This window comes from Procambarus clarkii, chromosome 18, assembly GCF_040958095.1.
Source record: "Procambarus clarkii isolate CNS0578487 chromosome 18, FALCON_Pclarkii_2.0, whole genome shotgun sequence".
NCBI classification, from domain to species: domain Eukaryota; kingdom Metazoa; phylum Arthropoda; class Malacostraca; order Decapoda; family Cambaridae; genus Procambarus; species Procambarus clarkii.
The window spans coordinates 40,469,023-40,491,569 of NC_091167.1; the positions used below are offsets into that span (position 1 = coordinate 40,469,023).

Sequence of the window (22,547 nt, forward strand, 5' to 3'; positions counted from 1 at the left end):
CCCGTCTTCGTCAACAAAAGTCAAATATTCATTCCATCCAACTGCCAAACCCCCTGTTTATGAAGGAAAAATGTTTTATACACACCCATCCTCAGCTCAGGCTCGTTAAAGCTGCGGTCCCCCCCCCCCCCTCCCAAGACACATTCATCAATTGTAATATATTGTATATAAAAAAATGGTTTCTTCTCATATAGTAGCAGTATTTTTTTATTACAATTCTACGTATAGTTAGGCTTAGATTAGATTAGGTTAGCTGAAAGAATTATGCCCTTAAGGATTTCATTTATGTGATTTACATCATTCTTAATTCCTGAAAATTCAGTGAACATTCATCAGCATAGACAGCCTATTGTATTAACATTATTATTATAATAATATTAATAATAATACTAATAATAGTTAGTATTATAGATAGGCTTCTATAGAATTATCTTAATATTATTAGTGTATAGTAATCACCATTCATTTTTTTATGATTTTGAATGGGTAATTCCTCTCTCAATTTGCATTGGTTGATATATTAGTATCGTACATGGCCTTCGGGACGTGACAGGAAGACCTGTAGGATGCACCTTTACAAATCATATTTGTTTCTGTAATTGTTGTACTATTGTGTTTTATAAGCCCTTGGTGTGACGATTCCCTGATTTCACGTGAGTGAAATCTGATGCCTCTGTTGAGGGAAGGAAGCTGATGAAGGCGTCATCCGATGCATGTCTCCAGTTGTGTCATAGTGTTATATTTGTATATATCCGTGTGCCCATAAACATTGGTGTCGATGGCTGCAGGTGCTTTGTCATTGTGTTTCATGGCTTGCGTTTTGTATTCTGTATTGTACATTAATGCTTTCATTTTTCTTAAACACGCTATGTGGTTACTTATTATTACACGCAATATTTGTTTTAGGTTTTTGCAAGTTTACATATATATATATATATATATAATATATATATATATATATATATATATATATATATATATATATATATATATATATATATATATATATATATATAATATTTTTTTACTACTGGTGCAAGTGTAGGGACCCATAGCCTCGGAGAAGAAAATAAAGAGTACTCAAGGAAGCCCTTGTGGATCCTCACTGAACACTTTGATATCTTCTTCTCCTACCACCCCTATTCTTTCAGTGTGTATATATATCTAACTTTATTTTTAAATTTCATTTCACAAAAAGGGTTACAACATTGGTTACATGCAAGATACATGAGTACTTGTCACAAGTTGTATAGCCCCTCCAACTCCTCAGATGACAGGCAGGAGCCATGGAGGCAGTGAGCATTTCCTCTCTGGATCGCCACACTAAGGCGCTGAAAGAGAAAACTGGCGGCTCTAGGGTCTCTAGTTGTTTCAATTAGCTTGGACCCCAGCTCCTTCAAAAAACTTGCAGCACTTTTACCCCAGGCACCAAGTGTCCCTGAGGCAATGGGGACAAAATTGTAGTGGTGATCAAGGTCTCCGTAGTGACGTGACTTGGCTGCTTCCCGGTGATTGGCAGCACCTCCTGCCTGTGCAGCACTGAAGTTAACATAGGTGTTGGCTAAAGTTGAAACGCAAGTGTAGTCCCCACACCAACTGCCTACCATTCTACCAGGGGTTCACCGTGATCCCATCTGGGCGACCGTCAGGCTCATCAGAGTTGCGGGGCATTAGGTAACGGGGCTCTCTCTCTGCTGGACAACCGACCGTGGTAAGGCTTCTCTTGATAATGTCGTTAACCTCGCCGTGTCTTGCATGCCATCCTCCAGTCCTTTGGCAGAGAAGGCCATGGCGTCCGTACCTGTCAGCCACTGCCTCGCTGCAAATACACCTGTATTCGGTGTGGATTGGGGCAGCGAGGCGGAGAGCCACAGCAATTCGGAGGGCCTGCGGTGTGAGACGAGTGCCAGTTGCTGACATTGGGGTTGCTAATAGGAAGTCCCCTGCATGGGGAGCTGCTACAGCTCTAAGTCGGGCAGTATCATGTGGTGTTGTCGCAGCTTCTAGTAATGTCGCAGCTTCTTGGTCGGCAATGGGATATATATATATATATATATATATATATATATATATATATATATATATATATATATATATATATATATATATATATATATATATATATATATATATATATATATATATATATATATATATATATGTATATATATATATATATATGAGAGAGAGAGAGAGATATGGATAAAAAAAAGTAATATGCATGTTCTTGCCATACAGGTGACAAAGGGGTGTAAGCTGGGTCCTGGAGGTGAAGCAGACATGGGTATCGTGCAGGAGAAGTTAGGTACCAGTCTTGACATGCGCTGGCAGAGCAAGGTTGCCAGCCAGATGACTCGTCATGACACTACCATGACACAGCTTCAGGTAACTAACAAGTGACATACCAGTTTACTACCATGATTCCTGAATAAACCTTGTAAACACTAGGCTAAGGTCATGAAATAAGTCATTTGAATGCTATGCTAATTAAATCAAATGTCGCACCAGTGTGTTATATAATCACTAGTACTATAGGTAAGTACTCGATTATTATTATATTTAATTTTTGTATTTTGGGGTTGTATCGAGGTTGCCCTCTAGGTCGAACCTACAGCAGTTGCCTAGCTTCGGTTACCTGTTTACTGTTGGGTGAAGATGTTCAAGTGACTTCATTACAATACACATTTGTAGATCCTTGCTGTTATTAATAATGTTAACAATACTTCTGTACTGTTCATAACACTACAGATTCCATAATGTATTAGTCTATGTCGATCATCATTAAGTATCTCATATTTTGTTTATATTGAACAATACATCATTTATTATATTTCTTGAACATGTGTTAGCTTACTTCTCATTTAGTGTGAAGTGTTTACCCCATTATACCTATAAATAACTCTTATCTGAATTATTGTAAATTTCGCCAGAAACGCTCAGTGTTGTAGTGGCTGCATTCTTTGTCCAACCCCTGTACCGGCAGTTTGTCTCGATCCTATGGTCTTTGTAATCACATTCTTATAAACAAATTATTATTATTATTATTATTATTATTATTATTATTATTATTATTATTATTATTATTATTGAGAAAATCCGTAGAAACAGTGATGGGGGTTGTGCATGGGAAATAGGCTTACAGGTTCCGGAAGATGAGAGGAAATGTCAGTACTGTGGAGAAATGCCCGACAGACCACTGGAACATTATCTAACACAGTTACCTAATAGTAAATAGGTACCTGGGAGTTAGACAGCTGTTACGGAGCTGCTTCCTGGGTGTGTGTGTGTGTGTGTGTGTGTGTGTGTGTGTGTGTGTGTGTGTGTGTGTGTGTGTGTGTGTGTGTGTGTGTGTATGGAAAAAAATTAGTTAGTAGTTAGTTACAATTGATTGATTGAAAGTTGAGAGGCGGGCCGAAAGAGCAGAGCTCAACCCCCGCAAGAACAACTAGGTGAATACACCGTCACGATGTTAGTGACTCATAAACCTATTTAAATACTTCAAGTTTGGACACATAATTTCAAAGCATTATCTGTATACTGGAAAACTTATTGATACAAATCCAATACAGGCAGATGTTGAGGGCCGAACAAGAGAGCTCCGAGCACTGCAGAAGGAGGAAGCAGCTCTGGCGGCCCACATCTTGGCGCTGCGCCAGGAGAAGGATCACCTCCTCTATCACCTGACACACGCCTCTCCACCTTCCACAGGCAGAGTAAGCTACACTTTACGCTCTTTGAGACATTATATCATCCACGACTTTACCTATCAATTCCTCTAAATATAATAAAAAGAATAATAAATATTATTTTATTCTCTCCACTATTATCTGTATGTCTTCAGAAGTATGTCTGTATGTCTTAATTTTAGAAGCAAGAAAAACGAGGCGTTACTAAGGGCGCCGCCGGCAAGAGCAGGCAGGTGGGCGGGTGTGAGGAGGTGGAACGTCTAAGACTCACTGTGGCCAGGCAGGACGGTGCCATCACAGCTCTCAGGTGACGTCCCTCATTAGTTATTAACACTTCAAAATTATATACTGGTTTTGTTTTGCTCGTTAATTATGCATATATTCCCATCCTAGGAAGTGGTGGTGGAAGGTGCATCCATACCCATCCTATTGCTAGCTGTGGAAGATGCTCCCCGGTCCCATCCTGTGGGTAGCAATGGAAGATGCATCTATACCAATCATGTGGGGTAGTGGTAGAAGGTGCATATCATGCCCATGCTGTGGGTACAGGTGGAAGGTGCACCCAATACCAGTCTTTTAGGTAGCGATGGACGGTACACCTCATACCCATCCTGTGGGTACTGGAGGAACGTGCACCCCCATACCTATCCTTTAGGTAGCTATGGAAGGTGCACCCCATACCCAGCTGTGGGCGGCGATGGAAAGGCTTCTGTTACGAGTTTAATTACAGTACTTGTGGTAATGTTACAATGGTTATCAGGTTAGATTTTTAAGTTTCCAGGCAGTGCGAACTTAGACAGAATGTACTTTTTTGGGAAACCATCTGTAATAAGCAAACTTTGGGTACTTGGCTAAGATTGTGGGTAATATATCACCTTGGATTAAATATTTGAACATGTATTGAACATTAGTATTAGCGTTGCCTCTAAACAAAATTTGTTTTCATATAGAAAACCATTCAAATTCAAGGTTTTTAAATTTCATGCCTGAGAGTTGTTATAAAAAATCTTTAATGTTGTCATGGAAATGACATACAGAATATATTTTCATTTGTTAGCTTATGTTTTAATCATTTAATAACTGACTCTTAATTTACATTTATGTTTTATTAAAATCCCAGTAATGTGAAATGCGGTGATTTAGGTTTACAGCTGGGTCTAAATTCAGGATAGATGAAATATCAACAATATATATGATGGCCTCTTTGTTTAAATTAAGAGTACAGTCATGTTATATTAATACGAATATTATCCTTTCTCAGGCGTGAAATTAATGTCCTCCGCAGCAAGACAGGTTCCGTGGTGCTCCCCGGCCACCTGCCTTTGCCCGCAGCCAGTGATGGCACCTCCAGTCCTCCTCTGCCACACACACACACTTCCACACAAGAATCACACACACACAGAGAAACAAAGTCTGCTGAAGCAACACTCTTCGAGGCAAATTCTCAGCCTTTGCCTGAACTGGACCTCGGTGATGCTCCAGAAGATAATGTGGTCAGTCCAGGTATTGGTGATGAGAGCATTTCAGACTCTGGTGATGAGAACGGTGACACCAGTATGTCATCAGAGTTATCTGAGTCATAATTCTGCTCATCAGCTTAAAAGTTTACCATAGTAAATGTGCAAGGTTTGCAGCTGTATCTTCGCCTGTTATGATATTAAAAGTTTTACCTGCATTATATATTCGTAAGAAACTGCAGACTTATTTTGAAAAAAGTATGTCTGATAATGCATAAATATTGATTTGTAAAATATCCAATAAGTTTAAGATTATATACAGTAATTATAACAAATTCAATGTCAACCATGAAAATTACAACTTTAGGATTTTTATATGAAAGTGGCCACAATCTTGGTCATTCTTGCAGAACACTAAAATGTATTGACATTAATATTGCATTTTCCTTTTTCCTTTATTTAAATTAATTTTTTAATAGCATTTGGCAGGGAAGTCCAAATGGAATCAAAATTTAAACAATCTATTTTTAATGTTAAAAGGCGAATGTTTCAAGATGAAGCCATATTTATCTAGCTTAATGCCATCGTAAAATCTGAGGTTGGTACACAGATCTTGGAATACCTTAAAAAGTTGGACAAGAAGATTGAAACGCTAGAAAAGTTAGCTATGACAAGCAGACTGGGTGAAGTGGGGAGTGAGACGGGAGTGGAGGAATGTAAGAGGATGAAGTATCGATTATGGAAGATAGTCAGGAAAATGAACTATTCATAAGTGATGGCAGTGTTCAACCCTGTGGTGGAAAATATTGACACAAAAGTTAAAGTCAAACGGTTTAGAAAAATAGAAATTGAAGACATAGTTGAGAATAGAATCACCTTTGATGTTAGTAGCTGCACAAGTGAGGAGAAAAGAGCTGTGTAACGTTGTTGGGAGTTTCTGTATAAGGGGGTTATGGTTCTCAATAAATTTACAGACAACGGTAAAGTTAGGGAGTTTGTAACTCTTCGTGGAAAAAATATGGTGCATTTTCAACCCTGGAACGTTAACGGGTTGAAAAATAGAGCGGTGAACGTGCACTATTATTATATTCTCAGAATATTGACTTGGTATGATGGAGAGAATTTATGGGAGGATCAGACAGTTTGACCCAAGAGATTAAGTACTAAGATTCTTGTAATATATTTTGTAATATGTACTATGTGATAACTATTGAATTAAGGTATATGTATTTGTACTGTATATTATTATTTGTTAACTGTATGGAATTGTGAGCCCCTTGAGGGACTTGAAAAAGGTGAGGAGTTGAAATAGCCTAAACTTCTCTATCATTTAGGGATGTATCTAATTCTCTCAATAAACATACTTGAATTTTAAGGTAACCGCATGGTAAGATAATCCTTCCCGGGGCGATAGATTTCCCTGCCTTAATTGCCTTTAATACTTCATTCCAGGTAATGTCTATGGATATGCAAACAATCCACCCTTCTGAAATGATAGTACTTACAGTAACTATTTGCTCTGAAGTACCAGTTAAATATGTAGTGATGGACTACAGAATAAAGGCGTATTGGCCCACACGTGACAGCTCCTATTGATATTAATTCATACATGCAAATATCCATTTACAATATAGGCCAGAAAAAAGGGATGGTTTTTTTACCCATAGGGTTGTAAACCCGTGGAACCGCCTACCCGCCGTAGCCGTAAATAATAATAATAATAATAATTTATTTACAAGACGATACAATGGGTTGGTGAGATTACATTAGTGATATTTTTATATTTTTGCAAAGCCACTAACACGCATAGCGTTTCGGGCAGGTCCTTAGTATAAATCTCGATGAAAAGGTACATTGTAGCAAGGTTTTATATCAACAATATAAACTGACAGAGGTGATTACACTGGTAAAGATTAAGTACTTAATTACTCTTAAGTACTAATATTGGGGAAGTGGATAGTAAAGATACAGTGTGAGTTTGAAGCACACACATTCAGCCCCGCTCCTGTGCCAGGTAAGTCACCATAGCCCGTGCTACTTGAAACGTTTTGTTCTGAGTAGCTGAATCTAAAACAACAACATTGAAGCACAAGGAAGGAAACTATGAGGATGAAATTAGGTACTTTTTTATTTTACTTATGAACAGGGCATAGATTGGACAATTTTTTAATTCATCAGGGAGGGAATTCCAAAGACTGGGCCCTTTTTATTTGCATGGAGTGTTTGCTCAGATTTAGTTTGACTGGGGATATCAAAGAGATATTTAGTTCTGGTGTGGTGCTCATGGGTTCTATTACACCTATCAAAGAAAAGTTTCAGATCAAGATTAGCATTTAGGAACAAGGTTTTGTACATAGCACATGAGAATGTGTGGAGAGAGTATATATTTAGCATGTTAATTTAAGGGACTAAAACAGAGGGGCTGTGTGTCGTCTGAAGACAGAAGACAGAATTTGTATAGTTCTAATAGCAGATTTTTGCCGAGTGATGATTGGCTTGAGGTAATTTGCAGTAGTTGAACCCCTTGCACAGATACCATAATTGTGCGGTGTTATGGCCCTCTTGGGTCGCAACTGGGTTCTTTCTCTGATGTTAGTAGATCTTGGGTATCCGGCCCCAAGCTAGTAGTGGCTTTCAAGGGGTGTGCTCCGTAACGCAAGTAAATTAAAGGGGAAGGGATAAAACTGCTCAGAAATAAATATATATTCACCACCACCAATAAATATATAAACAGTCACACGCTGTTACTATAACTACACTTATTTACAATCACTTGTCTTCCTCCGAAGACACAGGATGCTCTGCTTAACGGTGCTCAAGACGAGTAGCCCTGGTTCTCTTCTTGTGGCCTCTAGACGAATCCTTAGATTCTCCCAGCGAGTCTACCCCGGCCACAGGCCAGCCAAATCACAGTCCCACTGGGTGCACCGTCGTGGAGGCCGTCAACCACAAATCCAGCCTTTAGCTGGCAGGTTCCAATCAGCAACGCTGCGTAGGCCACTCCACGACCGATACTAGGGTTGCGAGCCCTAGGCAGGAGCCTCGTGTGATTTCACAGATCACTCTCCTCACCACAACACCCCAGTGGTTAGTCTTCTCCACCAGTCAGTCCCGGGTACAACAAATCCTCAACTGCTACGTCACAGGCAGGCTAACACAACAGTGTTCATCCGGGGGGGGGGGGGGGGGGGTGACACAGCTTCAGCAGCAAATGCGTGGAGGTTCTACGGCTGCCTTGGGTAGACTGATCCAACGTTCATTACAGCAGTCCCAGGTCGACTCTGTAATCAGACACGTCATCAGTACTAGTTACACTCTAGGGCACCTCACTCACAGGCTTAGACACAAACGCCCACCTATCCACTCCATAGATGGCGTTGCTGTCTAAGCGTCACCTCACCAGAGGTCAGCAGCGGCTGTGTTATGAGCTAATCAGGACGGGAAACCAGCCCTTGTGGCCGGTATATCCCGTCCTCACTAGATGGCGTCGTCCATTTGGAGGGGGTTTCGGGAGCTGACCCACAGATGGCGCGGTCGTCACTGCTCCGTGTTCAGACGCTGGGCTCGGGTCCGTAACAGCGGTGGCACAGTATCTGCAGGCGGCTTCGGCTAGCTGTCGTCCGATGTCCGCCTTGCTGATTCTCTGGGGGTCCTGGGGTACCATCCGGATGGGTGGTAGACCCGTCTTTGTCTAGTCGGGGCGGTGTTTGCTCTGTGCAGAGCTTGGGCCCTGGTAAAGGGCGTTGGCGCTTTTGCAGTTTGTCCCATTGATGGGGCGATGGGGGTAAGCTTGTTCTGTTAAAAAAAAAAACTCATGCTTGGTCCCACGATTTGTGGGCTTTTCGGGCCGTTTCCGACGGCCTGCGGTGGCGTTAGGTGACCCCGCCTCCTTTGGGGTGGTTCGGGGCTCAAGGGGCATACCTCTTCTCCTGCGCTTTGTCGGATCGTCTTTGGAGTGGGTGCGCTTGGGCGTAGTCGAAACGACGACGTCTCTCAGATGGGCTTCCTGTCTGTTCTCATTGTGCAGTTCATTCTGGATTTGTCCCGTCTGAATCCCTGGGTTCATTGCTCCTCGTTTTGGATGACTACTGTCTTTGGATGACTACACTTTGGATGACCAAAGACTACACTTTGGGTTGATCCGGTTTCCTTTCTTCCCTGTTCCAAGGTGTAGGTCACTCAGGTCGTCCGCAGGGTTATTCGGTCCAGCCAGCCTGCGGTCTATCCTCGTGCCTACGACGTTCGTAAGTTTGCTGCTCTTGCTGCCGTCTGTGGCAACATGTCTTGGGCTGATATTCGAGCGCGGGGATTTTGACAGCCAAACAGGGTTCAGGCTGTGCATTACCTAGTTAATGTTCCTTGGCCTCGTCGGGACTGTGTTACTTTGGGTCGAAGGTTGCAGCCAGTTGTCTCAGCTCCGCGTTGAGGAGCGAGCAACGACCGCCTTCCGGGTAAGTCCCTAGCTCTTGTTTTCTTCGTTTGGAAAGTAGCTCCGGGGAGCCGAAGGGGCTCCCCCCAGAAAACCAGCGTTGAATGTAATGAAGCACCATTTTCTGAGTGAGACCTGGAGGCACCTTGGCAACCTTCCCTCCCTCCGGTCGGTGGTTTTTCGTGTGTTTCTGATATCCAGCCTCAGAACTGGGATCTTGGGGTAGCTGGTACGAGGGGTCTTGGTCTCCCCCCTCCCGGTGAGGGGAGGAGCAGCGCAGACGGCGGCGCAGCAACGTGGTAACATCATGCTCGTTTTTGTTAGGAGAGTTCTGTCCACTAGTTCGGCTCTCAGTAGCAATTTCTTAACCTGAATAGAGGTTTGTTTTGGGATGCTTACCTTTCTGGGTGTCTGACCCAGTCGATGACAAACATAGAATGCTTCCAACCACATGGGGGTTTCTATAGGCAATTGCTCCTCGTGACTCTCTGAGGCGGCCATGCAGGTTCTGGCTCGTGGTCCCGGGGTAGGCCTAAGAGCTCCATTCACATTGACTGATGCCAAAATCTAATATTAGCAATATCAGCCTGGATAGCTCAGGGGAGCCAACGGGTCTCGCCCAAGAAATGGCGTTTCTTTACATTCAACGCTAGTTTTTGGGTCTGAAGCCATATTGGCAAGAGCTAAATATATTGTGTTTAGCTAGATAAGAGTAAAAATGCTTGTAGATTAGCTTTTCAAATATTTTTGACAAGGTTGGCAGAATTTATATATTCCTGAAATTGTTGACATCAGTGAGATTACCACATTTATGGACTGGAGTTACTCTCGTTTCTTTTCTTTCAGAATATCTGGAAAGGTTTAAAGTTCAAGTGATTTGATATAGAGCAATGCAATGGCTGGAGCTAGAAATCTGGTGTTTTTTTTGTAAATTAGGGTTGGTATCTCAGGAAGGGCACTTCACTATGCTTTAATAGAAAGGATTATTTCATTAACATCAGAGGAATTAACGGCGGTGACAACAACAGCAATGACATCAGCATATAGCGGCGGTGACAACATCAATGACATCAGCATATATAGCGGCGGTGACAACGACAGCATCATATATCGACGGTGACAACGACAGCAGTGTCATCAGCATATATCGGCGGTGACAACGATAGCAGCATATAGTGGCGGTGACAGCGACAGCAGCATATAGTGGCGGTGACAGCGACAGCAGCATATAGTGGCGGTGACAGCGACAGCATTACAAGCGACGGCAGCAGCAGCAGCAGCAGGAGAAGCCAGAGAGCGTCTGTCACGGGGTTGGGCCGCACTGCGCATCAGCTACTTCCCAGGACACCACATTCTGCCGTCACCTGAGTGAGGATCATCTCCAGCAGCACCACCATGAAGGTCCTTGTGGTCCTGTGCACGGTCGTGTCCTGCCTCGCCTCTGCCCAGCTATTGCGTGCCGACAAAATGGTAAGGCGGAGCTGGAAGACCCTGGAATATATGAGCATGTTCCAGCCCTAAGCAGGCTGCCAGAGGCTTTGTTCCTTCACCTGAGGAATTTTATTGATTTCCCGAGAATGATGCATTATTTTTTTTACACTGGTTGTAGTTGATGGGTTTTCAAATTGTTAAATACTGGAGAGCGTGAACTTTGAAAGATGTTATATATGAAGTTTCTTCCAACCACAAGGGAACCGCTGGATTAAATAAAAATACTCTAGGTGCTAAATGTGTCGTATGTAATAAGTTATTGTATAGGTGGATTGATTTATAAATACCTTAATTTATGTTGTCATTGGCTCTTAGAATTAGTCTAACATATAAATAATATTTTGCTGAACATAAGTACAGGTACAATATACGTTGGTTATCCATTGTCAGGGACAGGGAGGCCTTTTAGGCTTACCGAGGATTTAGGCCTATGACTAAATTTTGCCAGGATCGTTGCTTAACTACCAAGTACCTTTTTATTACTAGGTGAATATAAGCTCATCTAATGTAAGGAAACTTGCCCAAACATCTGTAGCCGGGAATTGAACTCAAAAGTGCATGAAGCCAGTTTATTTATTTATTTATTTATTTATGCATATACAAGAATGTACATAAGGAATGTGAGGATACAAATATGGTAATTACAGTCTTGTAAAGCCACTAGCACGCGCAGCGTTTCGGGCAGGTCCTTAATCTAAGAAAATTTTAAGGAGGTAAATACTTGCAAAGTTTATAGACAAAAAAATGAAAACAGATTACATGGAATGAAAAAAAAAAGAAGATGAGAGAAAATTATAGGTACAGTATATTAAAGCACATAGGTAGCTATGATTGATTGCAATGACAGCTTAAAATGGTAGTTGACAACAAATTGGTAGGCACAATACAGCAGAAACAATATATGATTGATTGCAATGACAGCTTGAATGGTAGTTGACAAAAATTGGTAGTCACAATACAGCATATGGCTAGCACATAAAAGAAGACAGCAATGAACACAATGATAAGGTTGTTTGATATTACATAAAAATTAGGAGATTGGGTAACACTAGGTACAAAGCAAATTTAAAGCTCAGTGTAGGAAACTAAATAGATGAAGTTAGGTACTTTTTGGTTTTGCTTTTAAATAAGGCAAAAGTTTTACAGTTTTTCAATTCACTAGGGAGTGAGTTCCATAGACTAGGTCCCTTAATTTGCATAGAGTGTTTACACAGATTAAGTTTGACCCTGGGGATATCAAAGAGATATTTATTTCTGGTGTGGTGATAATGGGTCCTATTACATCTGTCCAGGGAGAGTTTCAGAGCATGGTTTGCATTTAAGAACAGGGTTTTGTAAATGTAGTTGACACAAGAGAATGTGTGGAGGGAGTTAATATTTAGCAAGTTTAGGGATTTAAACAAGGGAGCTGAGTGTTGTCTGAAAGCAGAGTTAGTTATTATTCTGATAGCAGATTTTTGCTGTGTGATGATGGGCTTAAGGTGGTTTGCAGTGGTAGACCCCCATGCACAGATACCATAATTAAGATAGGGGTAGATTAGTGCATAATATAGTGAGAGGAGAGCAGAGTTAGGAACATAATATCTGATTTTGGAGAGTATACCAACTGTCTTAGAGACTTTCTTAGTTATGTGTTGAATGTGGGTACTGAAGTTGAGTCTCTTGTCTAGGAATAGGCCAAGAAACTTGCCATCATTTTTATTACTGATGTTAATGTTGTCTATCTGTAGCTGAATTGCATTTGATGATTTGCTTCCAAATAAGATGTAGTAAGTCTTTTCGGTGTTTAATGTTATTATTAATTTAATGTTATTATGAATTTTTAATTCATTATTCACAACATTATTTAGTGTATGTGGGTTGAGGTTTGAGTAGATAAGGGTAGTATCGTCAGCAAACAATATAGGTTTGAGAATATTAGAGACATTAGGCAGATCGTTTATATATATAAGAAATAGAAGAGGTCCTAAGATGCTGCCCTGTGGCACTCCAACGGTAATTGGTAGAGTGGAAGAAGTTGTATCATTGATGGTTACATATTGGTGTCTGTCACTAAGATAGGATCGGATGTAGTCAAGGGCAAGGCCTCGGATTCCATAATGCTGGAGTTTAAGTAAGAGGTAGTTGTGATTAACAGTATCAAAGGCTTTTCTTAGGTCAATGAAGAGTCCAATCGGAAACTCATTTTTGTCAAGGGCTGAGTAGATAATGTCAAGGAGACTAATGATTGCATCATTGGTACTCTTTTGGGACCGGAAGCCAAACTGGCAGGGGCTGAGTATGTCGAATTTTACGAGGTAGGAATAGAGCTGTTTGTAAATAATTTTTTCAAATATTTTTGATAGAATGGGTAGATTTGATATTGGTCTATAATTGTTTATGTCCGCCGGATTGCCTCCTTTATGGACTGGCGTTACTCTTGCTTTTTTGAGGATATCAGGGAAGGTGTGATACTCTATAGATTTGTTGAACAGTAGTGCTATGGGTGGGGCAAGGGCATGGGAGGCTCTCTTGTACACAATGGACGGAATTTCACTGGTGTTCCCTGCCTTGGTTTTTAGAGAATGTATGATGGACACAACATCTGCCGGGCTGATTGGTGAAAGGAGAAGAGAGTTTGGATAGCTGCCTGAGAGATATGTGTTAATATGTGTCTGAGTCTGTGGGATTTTACTGGCAAGATTAGCACCAACCGATGAAAAGAAACTGTTAAATTCATTTGCCATTTCTAAGTCAGTTGACGGTATACCCCCATCCTTGTAGAGTTTTATTTGGTTATGTGAGTGTTGTTTAGTTCCTAGGATACTAGAGATAGTTTTCCAAGTGCTTTTCATGTTGCCTTTTGCTTCATTGAATCTATTCACATAATATGCAAGTTTTGCCTTTCTTATGATACTGGTAAGCATTGATGAGTACCTTTTAGCTACTTCCTTTGAAACTAGGCCAATCCTAACTTTCTTTTCATATTCATGTTTCTTGTTGATTGAGTTGAGAATGCCACTTGTGAGCCATGGATTGTTTAATCTTTTGTCAGTTACTTGCTTGGTAAGGAGGGGACAATGAATGTTGTAGAGGCTTAGAGTTTTGGAGATGAAGAGGTTAGCTAATGAATTTATATCATGGGTATTATTGAATTCAGAATCCCAGTTAATATTGTAAAGTGCCTCTGTAAGATTGTCTAAAGCTGATTCACTGTGTAGCCTAAATGAAAGTTTCTTGCTTTTTGGTGGTGTTATGTCCATGTTCGCTATGAGAAAGGTAGGATAGTGGTCAGTTGTTCTGTCGTAGATTATACCAGATACAAGGGGAGCTGTTATGTTTGTCCATATGTGGTCCAAGGTAGTGGCTGATGTTTGGGTGACTCGGGTAGGTTTGGTGATTGTGGGGATTAGCATACAGGAGTTCATGCTGTTAAGGAAATAGTTAACTTGAGAGCAATTTTGTTGACCCAGGTCAATATTAAAATCTCCTCCCTGAATGAAGTGGTTTTTGTTGAGATTGTTGTTTATAATAAGATTCCTTAGGTTGTCTGAGAAAGAAGCTATGTTAGTATTGGGAAATCTATAGATGGCTCCAATAGTCAAAGAAGATTTAAGGGATTTAATTGAAAACTGAGCAAAAGTATATTCACAGTAGTCATCTCTGTCACTAATAACACTGTTGCAGATAAATGTATCTCGGTAATATATAGCTGTGCCACCACCTTTTTTATTAGGCCTACAGTTATGAATGGCTTTATAACCAGCTAAGTTGTAGAGTTGGGTATAGTCTTTATTTAGCCAAGTTTCTGTTAAAATAATGAACGATAGGTTAGTACCTATTGCTGTGAGTAATGCATTTAAATCGTCAAAATGTTTACCAAGTGATCTAACATTTTGGTTATAAACTGATAGACAGGTGCTATTTTGAAGTTTGTGTTTAGCCTGGTGTGCTGTGAAATACTTGCAATAATGATGATCAATGTGCTGGTTGGTGTAGATATGAGACAGAAGATTTTGATCAGGATCAATATCAGTGTGCATAGGATGCAGAGGGATCACGATACAAGATACACGATAAAGCAAAACACAAGAATAAAAGCAAATACAATAAAATAGTAACAATTTAGAAGTAAAATAAAGATCCAATAGTTAGCCAGGGAGGACACAGAAGTTACATAAAATAAAAAAAAACAAAAAATCAGTAGAGACTGACAATATAAATGTAAAATAAAAAAATAATAAGAAAAATGATAATCATAAAAAAAAAAAAAAATGATCTTGAAGATAATTAGCTTAGTAATGGTTAATTAACAGGGTAATAAAAAGCCCTAGGTTTAGTGACAAGGGGATTAACTAAGAACAAATAATTAAGAGTATAAAACAGGCAAAGATGACAAACAAAAAAAAATAAAAAAATAAAAATAAAAATAAACACCTTTGGAAAGGAAAGGCAGAGCTTAAGTACACTTTGGTTGTATGTGAGACTACAAATTATGTTCTGGTTATTCAGCTGATATCCCACAGTCATCCAGTAAAGGCATAACATACATGTATGTGTTTTTTGGCTTTGATTTACTTTTTACATGCAATTGTATCATTCTGTAGGAACAAACAATAATAATAATACTTACTAGTCTATCCCTATCTAAAATATGGTATCTGTGCATGGGTTTCACCCACAACAAATTACCTCAAGCCCATCATCACCCAACAAACATTTATTTATTTATTTTTATTTATTTATTTGTATACAAGAAGGTACATTGGGTTTGTGAGAATACATTGCATATATTTACAATCTTGTAAAGCCACTAGTACGCGCAGTGTTTTGGGCAGGTCCTTTATCTAACAGATAATTTTAAGTAGGTAAATTCTAGCAGAATTAATAAAATGATAACAGATACATTGCAAGAAAAAAATGAGATGAGAGAGCATTATGGTAAGTATATTAAAACACATTGGTATATTAAAGCTCTGATTGATTACATTGACAGCTTGATTGGTAATTTAAACAAAATTAATAGGTACCATACAGCAGATTGATAGCACATATAAGAAGACAGCATTGATCACAATGGTAAAGAGTTTTGGATTGGGTACATAAAGATTGGGAGATTGGGTAGCAATAGATAAAGTGCAATTTTAAAGCAACAAGGTAAAAAACTATGAAGATGAAATTAGGTACTTTTTAGTTTTGTTTTTGAATGATGCAAAAGTTGGACAGCTTTTCAATTCATTAGGGAGTGAGTTCCATAGACTGGGTCCCTTTACTGGGAACATCTATCAGAACTATAACAAACTGCCTTCAGGCAACACACAGCCCCTCTGTTTAAGTAACTAAACATGATAAACATACGTGCCACACATTCTCTTGTGCTATTTACATGTACAAAACCTTGTTCCTAAATGAAAATCCTGATCTGAAAATCCATGAACCCATGAGCACCACACCAGAAATAAATATCTCTTTGGGCAGGTCCAGAGTCAAACTAAATCTGTGCAAACACTCTATGCAAATAAAAGGACTCAGTCTGTAGAATGATGAATGAATGAATTAAAAAAATCAATGAATTAATTATGATGAATAAAAAAAATTGTTCAACCTATGCCCTATTCAAAACTAAAACCAAAAATCACATAATTTCATCCTGATAGTTTCCTACCTTATGCTTCCAAGTCATGCTGTATCTTGTACTACCCACTTCCCCAATATTAGTACTTAAGACTACTAAGTACCAGTATCTTTACCAGTGTAATCACCTGTCAACTTATTTTGTAGTTATTTGTTGATATAAAACCTTGCTACAATGTACATTTTCATCTTACCTGATATGCTAGATTAAGGACCTGCCCGAAATGCTTTGCGTGTTAGTGACTTTGCAAGAATGAAAAAATACGAATCTTATGTAATATCACCAACCCATTGTACTTTGCAAATATATTATTATTATTATTATTATTTATTATTATTATTATTATTATTATTATTATTATTATTATTATTATTATTATTTTCTCTGACTGGCAAATTTTGATATCAAATTATAAAAATCTTTATTGTTTTAATGTTTGATGCCAGTAAGCAAACAAGTGAAAAACTTTGTTTCAGGATCTTGGAGTGTACAACCCAGAAACAAAACATTATGAAAAGGTATGATGTTAATGTAATAATTGTCTTACTAATGAAACTACTACTGTCACAAGCTGCTGTTTTAAGTTAGCTTATTTGCAAATACTAAATGGTCTGTATCAGACTGCATATTTTATATTTAATTTAATTTAAAGTTAAATTCATATACCTATCTTATATTCTAAGTTGTAAAGGATTTGTAATTCTGTACTGTAATCTAAGATAAATTTTCAAAGTTGCCTGTTTGGTCACTGTTAAGTTTATTGTGTTAAACTTTACATTGATATGTCTTTCACAAGTATTTACTATCTATAGCACCAACACCTTACGACCTGGAAGCTCTCGGTTAACTGGTAGTCACCAGAAGATTCTCCGTGAGGTTCTATGGCCACCCAAACCTTTCACTCATTTTTTTTAAGCTTTCCAGTACCTTCCTTCCATCCTTTCTTTCATATATTGTTTTACTTTTCTTTCCAAGATATTGGTCATCTGCCTTTACCACATGATTTAAAAAATTTCATACCACTGTGTGTGTACAGTATAATGCTTCTATTCCACAACAACCCATTTCATTCTCTTGCTTCATACATTTATATCATTTGTTCATATACATACCTCATTGCTACACCCACTCCATTCACTTTTAACCAACTGCTTTTCTCAAATAACTAAATTTCCACTGCTTTTGTCACTTCCATATGTCGAGTCTTGAAGTACAGTAGTATACCATCACTTGGTCCTTTCTTAACTTCCATACCAACATTTCTTCTATTCATTATATTATTCTATTCACTTCTTTTACTATCTTTCTTCTACTCATTGTGCTCTTAATTCACCTTCCAGATTTCCATTTTTACCTAGCACTACCCCCGTCATAACGTTACTTTTTCTTCCATTAGCCTTCAACTTTTATTTACAGTATTTTATTTATTTATATATATACAAGAAGGTACATGGGTTTGTGAGGATACATAGCATGGTGTTTACAATCTTGTAAAGCCATTAATACGTGCAGCATTTTGGGCAGGTCCTTAATCTAACATATAATTTTAAATAGGTAAATTCTAGCAAAATTTATAAAATAATAACAGGTACATTGCAAGAAAAAAATGAGATGAGAGAGATTCATAGGTATAATAAAGCACATCAGTAGCTCTGATTGATTACATTAACAGCTTGATTGGTAATTTAACAAAGATTAATAGGCATAATACAGCATATTGATAGCACATATAAGAAGACAGCAATGATCACAATGGTAAAGTTGTTTGGATTAGGTACATAAAGATTTAGAGATTGGGTAGCACTAGATACAGTGCAATTTTACAGCACAAGGTAGGAAACTATGAAGATGAAATTAGGTACTATGTATTGGGTTTTGCTTTTGAGTGAGGCAAAAGTTGAACAGCTTTTCAATTTATTAGGGAGCGAGTTCCATAGGCAAGGACCCTTTATATGCATAGAGCGTTTACACAGATTCAGTTTGACTCTGGGGATATCAAAGATATATTTATTTCTGGTGTGATGAAAATGGGTCCTATTACATCTGTCCAGGGAGAGTTTCAGAGCAGGGTTTGCATTTAAGAACAGGGTTTTGTAACTGTAATTGACACAAGAGAATGTGTGGAGTGAGTTTATGTTTAGCATGTTTAGGGATTTAAACAAGGGGGTTGTCTGAAAGTAGAGTTTGCTATTATTCTGATAGCAGATTTTTGCTGGGTGATGATGGACTTGGAGATAGTTTGCAGTGGTTGAACCCTCATGCACAGATACCATAATTAAGATAGGGATAGATTAGGACATAATATAGTGAGAGGAGAGCAGAGTTAGGAACATTATACAGTATCTGATTTTGTAGAGTATACCAACTGTTTTAGAGACATTCTTAGTTATGTGTTGTATGTGGGTGCTGAAGTTGAGTCTCTTGTCTAGGAATAGGCAAAGAAACTTTCTATAATTTTTATTACTGATGTTAACATTGTTTATCTGAAGCTGAATTGCATTTGTTGATTTGCTTCCAAATAAGATAATGTAGGTCTTTTCTATGTTTAGTGTTAGTTTGTTGATTGACATCAACAAGTGGACTTTTTTAATTTATTATTCACTACATTAGTGTGTGTGGGTTAGGGTCTGAGTAGATGAGGGTAGTATCATCAGCAAACAATATAGGTTTAAGAATGTTAGAGACATTAGGCAGATCATTGATGTATATAAGAAATAGAAGAGGTCCCAAGATGCTGTCTTCTCCGTGATCCTCGTCACGGCCCTTGTGGATTTGTTCATGCTGCCTTCTATTGTACACACACAAACTCACTTGCAATCTGTTGCAATTCCTCTTCTTTCTACAAAGATTGCTGCATTATCTTCATACAAACATGTAAATCAAAATTTATTGCAATTACAATCCACTCCTGCTCCAATCCACATCCCATACTAACTTACATATCCATATTGATCGACTTGATAATGATCCAGGACAGACCGAAACGTCATCGTCTCTTCATTTTCTAGTGTGTGGTATGGTCAACATTTTTTATCCACGTTATTGTGACTCTTAACCGCTTACATATCTATATACATACATGCACACATGTTCATGTATACATGCATACACATACATACTTGACTTTCAGTATCTTACTCCCTTGGAAAAGAGTGACCATGTCCTGCTGGAAATTAAATATGCAATGCAATATAATTTAGAAGTGAATGGGGAAATTGAAATACTGTAGTTGAGAAACTTGATTTCAAGAGAGGGCATTATGGGGAACTTAGCAAATTCTTTAATGAATTTAATTGGAAAGACTTGTTGCTAAGCAAGGAAGTATGCCAAATTCTGTGAAGCATACAAGGAAGTCACAAAAACATTTATACTGAAAGAGATGTAGAGCTGGAAAACAGGATTGGTCCAACAGAAATTATGAGCTGGTCAAAGAGGAAAAGACAAAAAAATTGGGTACAGTATAGGAAGAGGCCTAACCCTCAAACATACCAGGACTACAAACAAGCAAGAAACAAGTACACAGCAGTGAGGAGAGAGGCAGAAAGGAACTTTGAGATAGGGGGTAGTGAATAAACATAAAAAGAGATCCAGGCCATTTCTATAAATTCATTAAAAGCAAGTTCCTGTAAAGGATAAAATCCAGAGATTTAGAATGGGGAACAGTTTCACAGAAAATGAAAAAGAAATGTGCAAAACAATAAATGAACAGTTCCAAAGTGTTTGTGCAGAATAAGATTTTCAGAGAACCAAGCACAATGCCAATTCCAGAGAACACCACAGAGGTGTCTCGAGACACCTCTGTCTTAGAGGTGTCTCGAGACAAACTGGAAAAATTACTCTAGTGGTTAGGAAGAAATAAAACAATTGAACCAGATGGAGTTTCAGCTTGGGTGATGAAAGAATGTGCATTCCACTTCAGTTGATATTCCAAACAGTTTTGTGCCCAAGAAACTTAGCAGATACTGTATATGGGAAAAGGCAAACATAGTTCCAATCTACAAAAATGGTTCCAGAGAAGACCCTCTAAATTATAGATCCACATCATTAACAAGTGTCGTAATGTGTCGTAGTCAAATCTGTAGAAAAAATAGATAAAACCAAATGGGTAGAACACCTGAAGAGTAATGACATAATAAAACAGTGTGGTTTTTGAACAGGAAGAGCCTGTGTAACAAATGTACTTGGTTTTTAAGATAGAGCCACAGAGGTTGTACAGGAAATAGATGGTTGGGTTGACTGTAGCTATCAGGAACTAAAAAAAAAAAAAAAAAAAAAAAAAAAAATTTGAGTTCCACACAAGAGAGTGTTTTTGGAAACTGGAACATGCTGGAGGGGTGATGGAAACTGCTGACACAGATGAATATTTTTCTGACAGAATGATGAGGATGGTAATTAGAGGCAATGCATCTGACTGGAGGGGTGTTACTTGCAGAGTACCACAGGGTTCAGTTCTTATGCCAGTAATGTTCATTGTTTACTTAAATGCTCTACCAGAAGGCATACAGAATTATATAACCATTTTTGCTGATGATGCTAAGCTACTAGAAAAGATAGGAGACCTAGATTATTGTCATGCCTTTCAAATGAACCTAGATAAAATAAGTGCTTGGAGCACCATGTGGCAAATAGAATTCAAAGTGAACAAATGCCACATTATGGAATGTGGAATAGGAGAAAATAGACTGCATACAACCTGCAAATTATGTGGGAAGGACATCAAAAAACTCTTGACAAAGAGATCTAGGGGTGGTACTGGATAGTAGACTGTCTTCAGACTAACACATAAATGACATTATGTGAGGAGCATGTGGTGCACTTTCAGAATCTCTCTTAATTACATAGAGGATAAAATACTAAAGAAACTGTTCATGACTTCTGTGAGACGAAAATTGGAATATGCAACAATTGTATGGTGCCCATATCCCAAGAAGCACATCAATAAACTGGAAAAGGTTCAAACGCATGCTAAAAAATGACTTTCAGAACTGAAAAACAAAGAGTTATGGAGAGAAGCAAGAAATGTTAAATAGAGTATGCATGAACTGAAAGATAGAAGAAAAAGAGGCAGTATGATCACTTGTAAAATAGTGGCAGGAATTGATCCAATTGACAAAGAGAAAGTTCTGAAACCAGCATCTTCAAGAACAAAAGGCTATAGATTCAAGCTAAGGAAACAAAGGTGCCAACAAAATATTTGAAAGTTTTCTTTTGCAAGCAGAGTGGTAGACGGTTAGAAAAAGTTAAGTGAGAAAGTGGTGGTGGTAAAAAAGTCAGTAGTTATATATACAGCCTTATATGAAAAAGGTGCTGGGAAGACGGGACACCATGAGCGTAGCTCTTATCCTGTAATTACACTTGGGTAATTACACATACCATGCCCACCTTTTGTCCTCAGGCATTTTTTGGGGTCCAACATATGGTGGGTTTATGTACTGTACTTAAATTATTCTCACCAGTGAAATTGAATCTAATCTTTAGAAAAATATAAATTTCTACATGTATATTTAACAAATATCAACTTTTGAGAATAATTGCTCTGTTTATTTATTTTTTAAAAATCTACTATTTTTGTTCATTGATTTGTTTAATACTTTATTTCAACAGGCTCAGCTAGGACAGGATGGCCATGATGAACAACACCATGGAGAAGTAAGATTTTTTATTGTCTTGTTGCTGGTATTGTCTTAATGTTGGCTTTATTTACATACGGTTTCAACTGACGAATGTCACTAGTTGGCCTGCCGAGCTGATACCCCTCCTTTAACTGCCACCAAGTGTCGGCAGCTGTATGTCAACAGCATCCACCAACTGCAGGAGATAACACCTGCATGATAGAAAAAGCACTTGAAACTCATCAACCTGATTACCTG

General features: G+C 38.6%; 2 protein-coding genes across 13 annotated transcripts in view; both read left to right on the forward strand.

Annotated features, from left to right (window-relative positions):
* Positions 1-6,461, forward strand: part of LOC123754435 (uncharacterized) — a 65,311-nt gene extending 58,850 nt beyond the window's left edge. The window contains exons 33-36 of the mRNA XM_069326838.1: positions 2,239-2,385; positions 3,570-3,713; positions 3,869-3,993; positions 4,948-6,461. Of these exons, the coding sequence (XP_069182939.1) occupies positions 2,239-2,385; positions 3,570-3,713; positions 3,869-3,993; positions 4,948-5,269 (738 nt within the window). The 3' untranslated portion in view covers positions 5,270-6,461. The remainder of the gene's footprint in view (positions 1-2,238; positions 2,386-3,569; positions 3,714-3,868; positions 3,994-4,947) is intronic.
* Positions 6,462-10,701: 4,240 nt separating this feature from the next.
* LOC123754437 (cathepsin L) overlaps positions 10,702-22,547 on the forward strand; it is an 82,115-nt gene continuing 70,269 nt past the window's right edge. For 3 of the 12 annotated variants that reach the window (XM_069326521.1, XM_069326525.1, XM_069326528.1), the window contains exons 1-3: positions 10,707-11,042; positions 17,154-17,195; positions 22,282-22,326. In XM_069326521.1, coding sequence (XP_069182622.1) covers positions 10,968-11,042; positions 17,154-17,195; positions 22,282-22,326 — 162 coding nt within the window. In that variant the 5' untranslated portion in view covers positions 10,707-10,967. Of the gene's footprint in view, positions 11,043-12,311; positions 12,374-17,153; positions 17,196-22,281; positions 22,327-22,547 lie in introns of those variants that run through there. The other 9 variants (XM_069326523.1, XM_069326527.1, XM_069326531.1 and 6 more) reach the window with 9 other exon arrangements.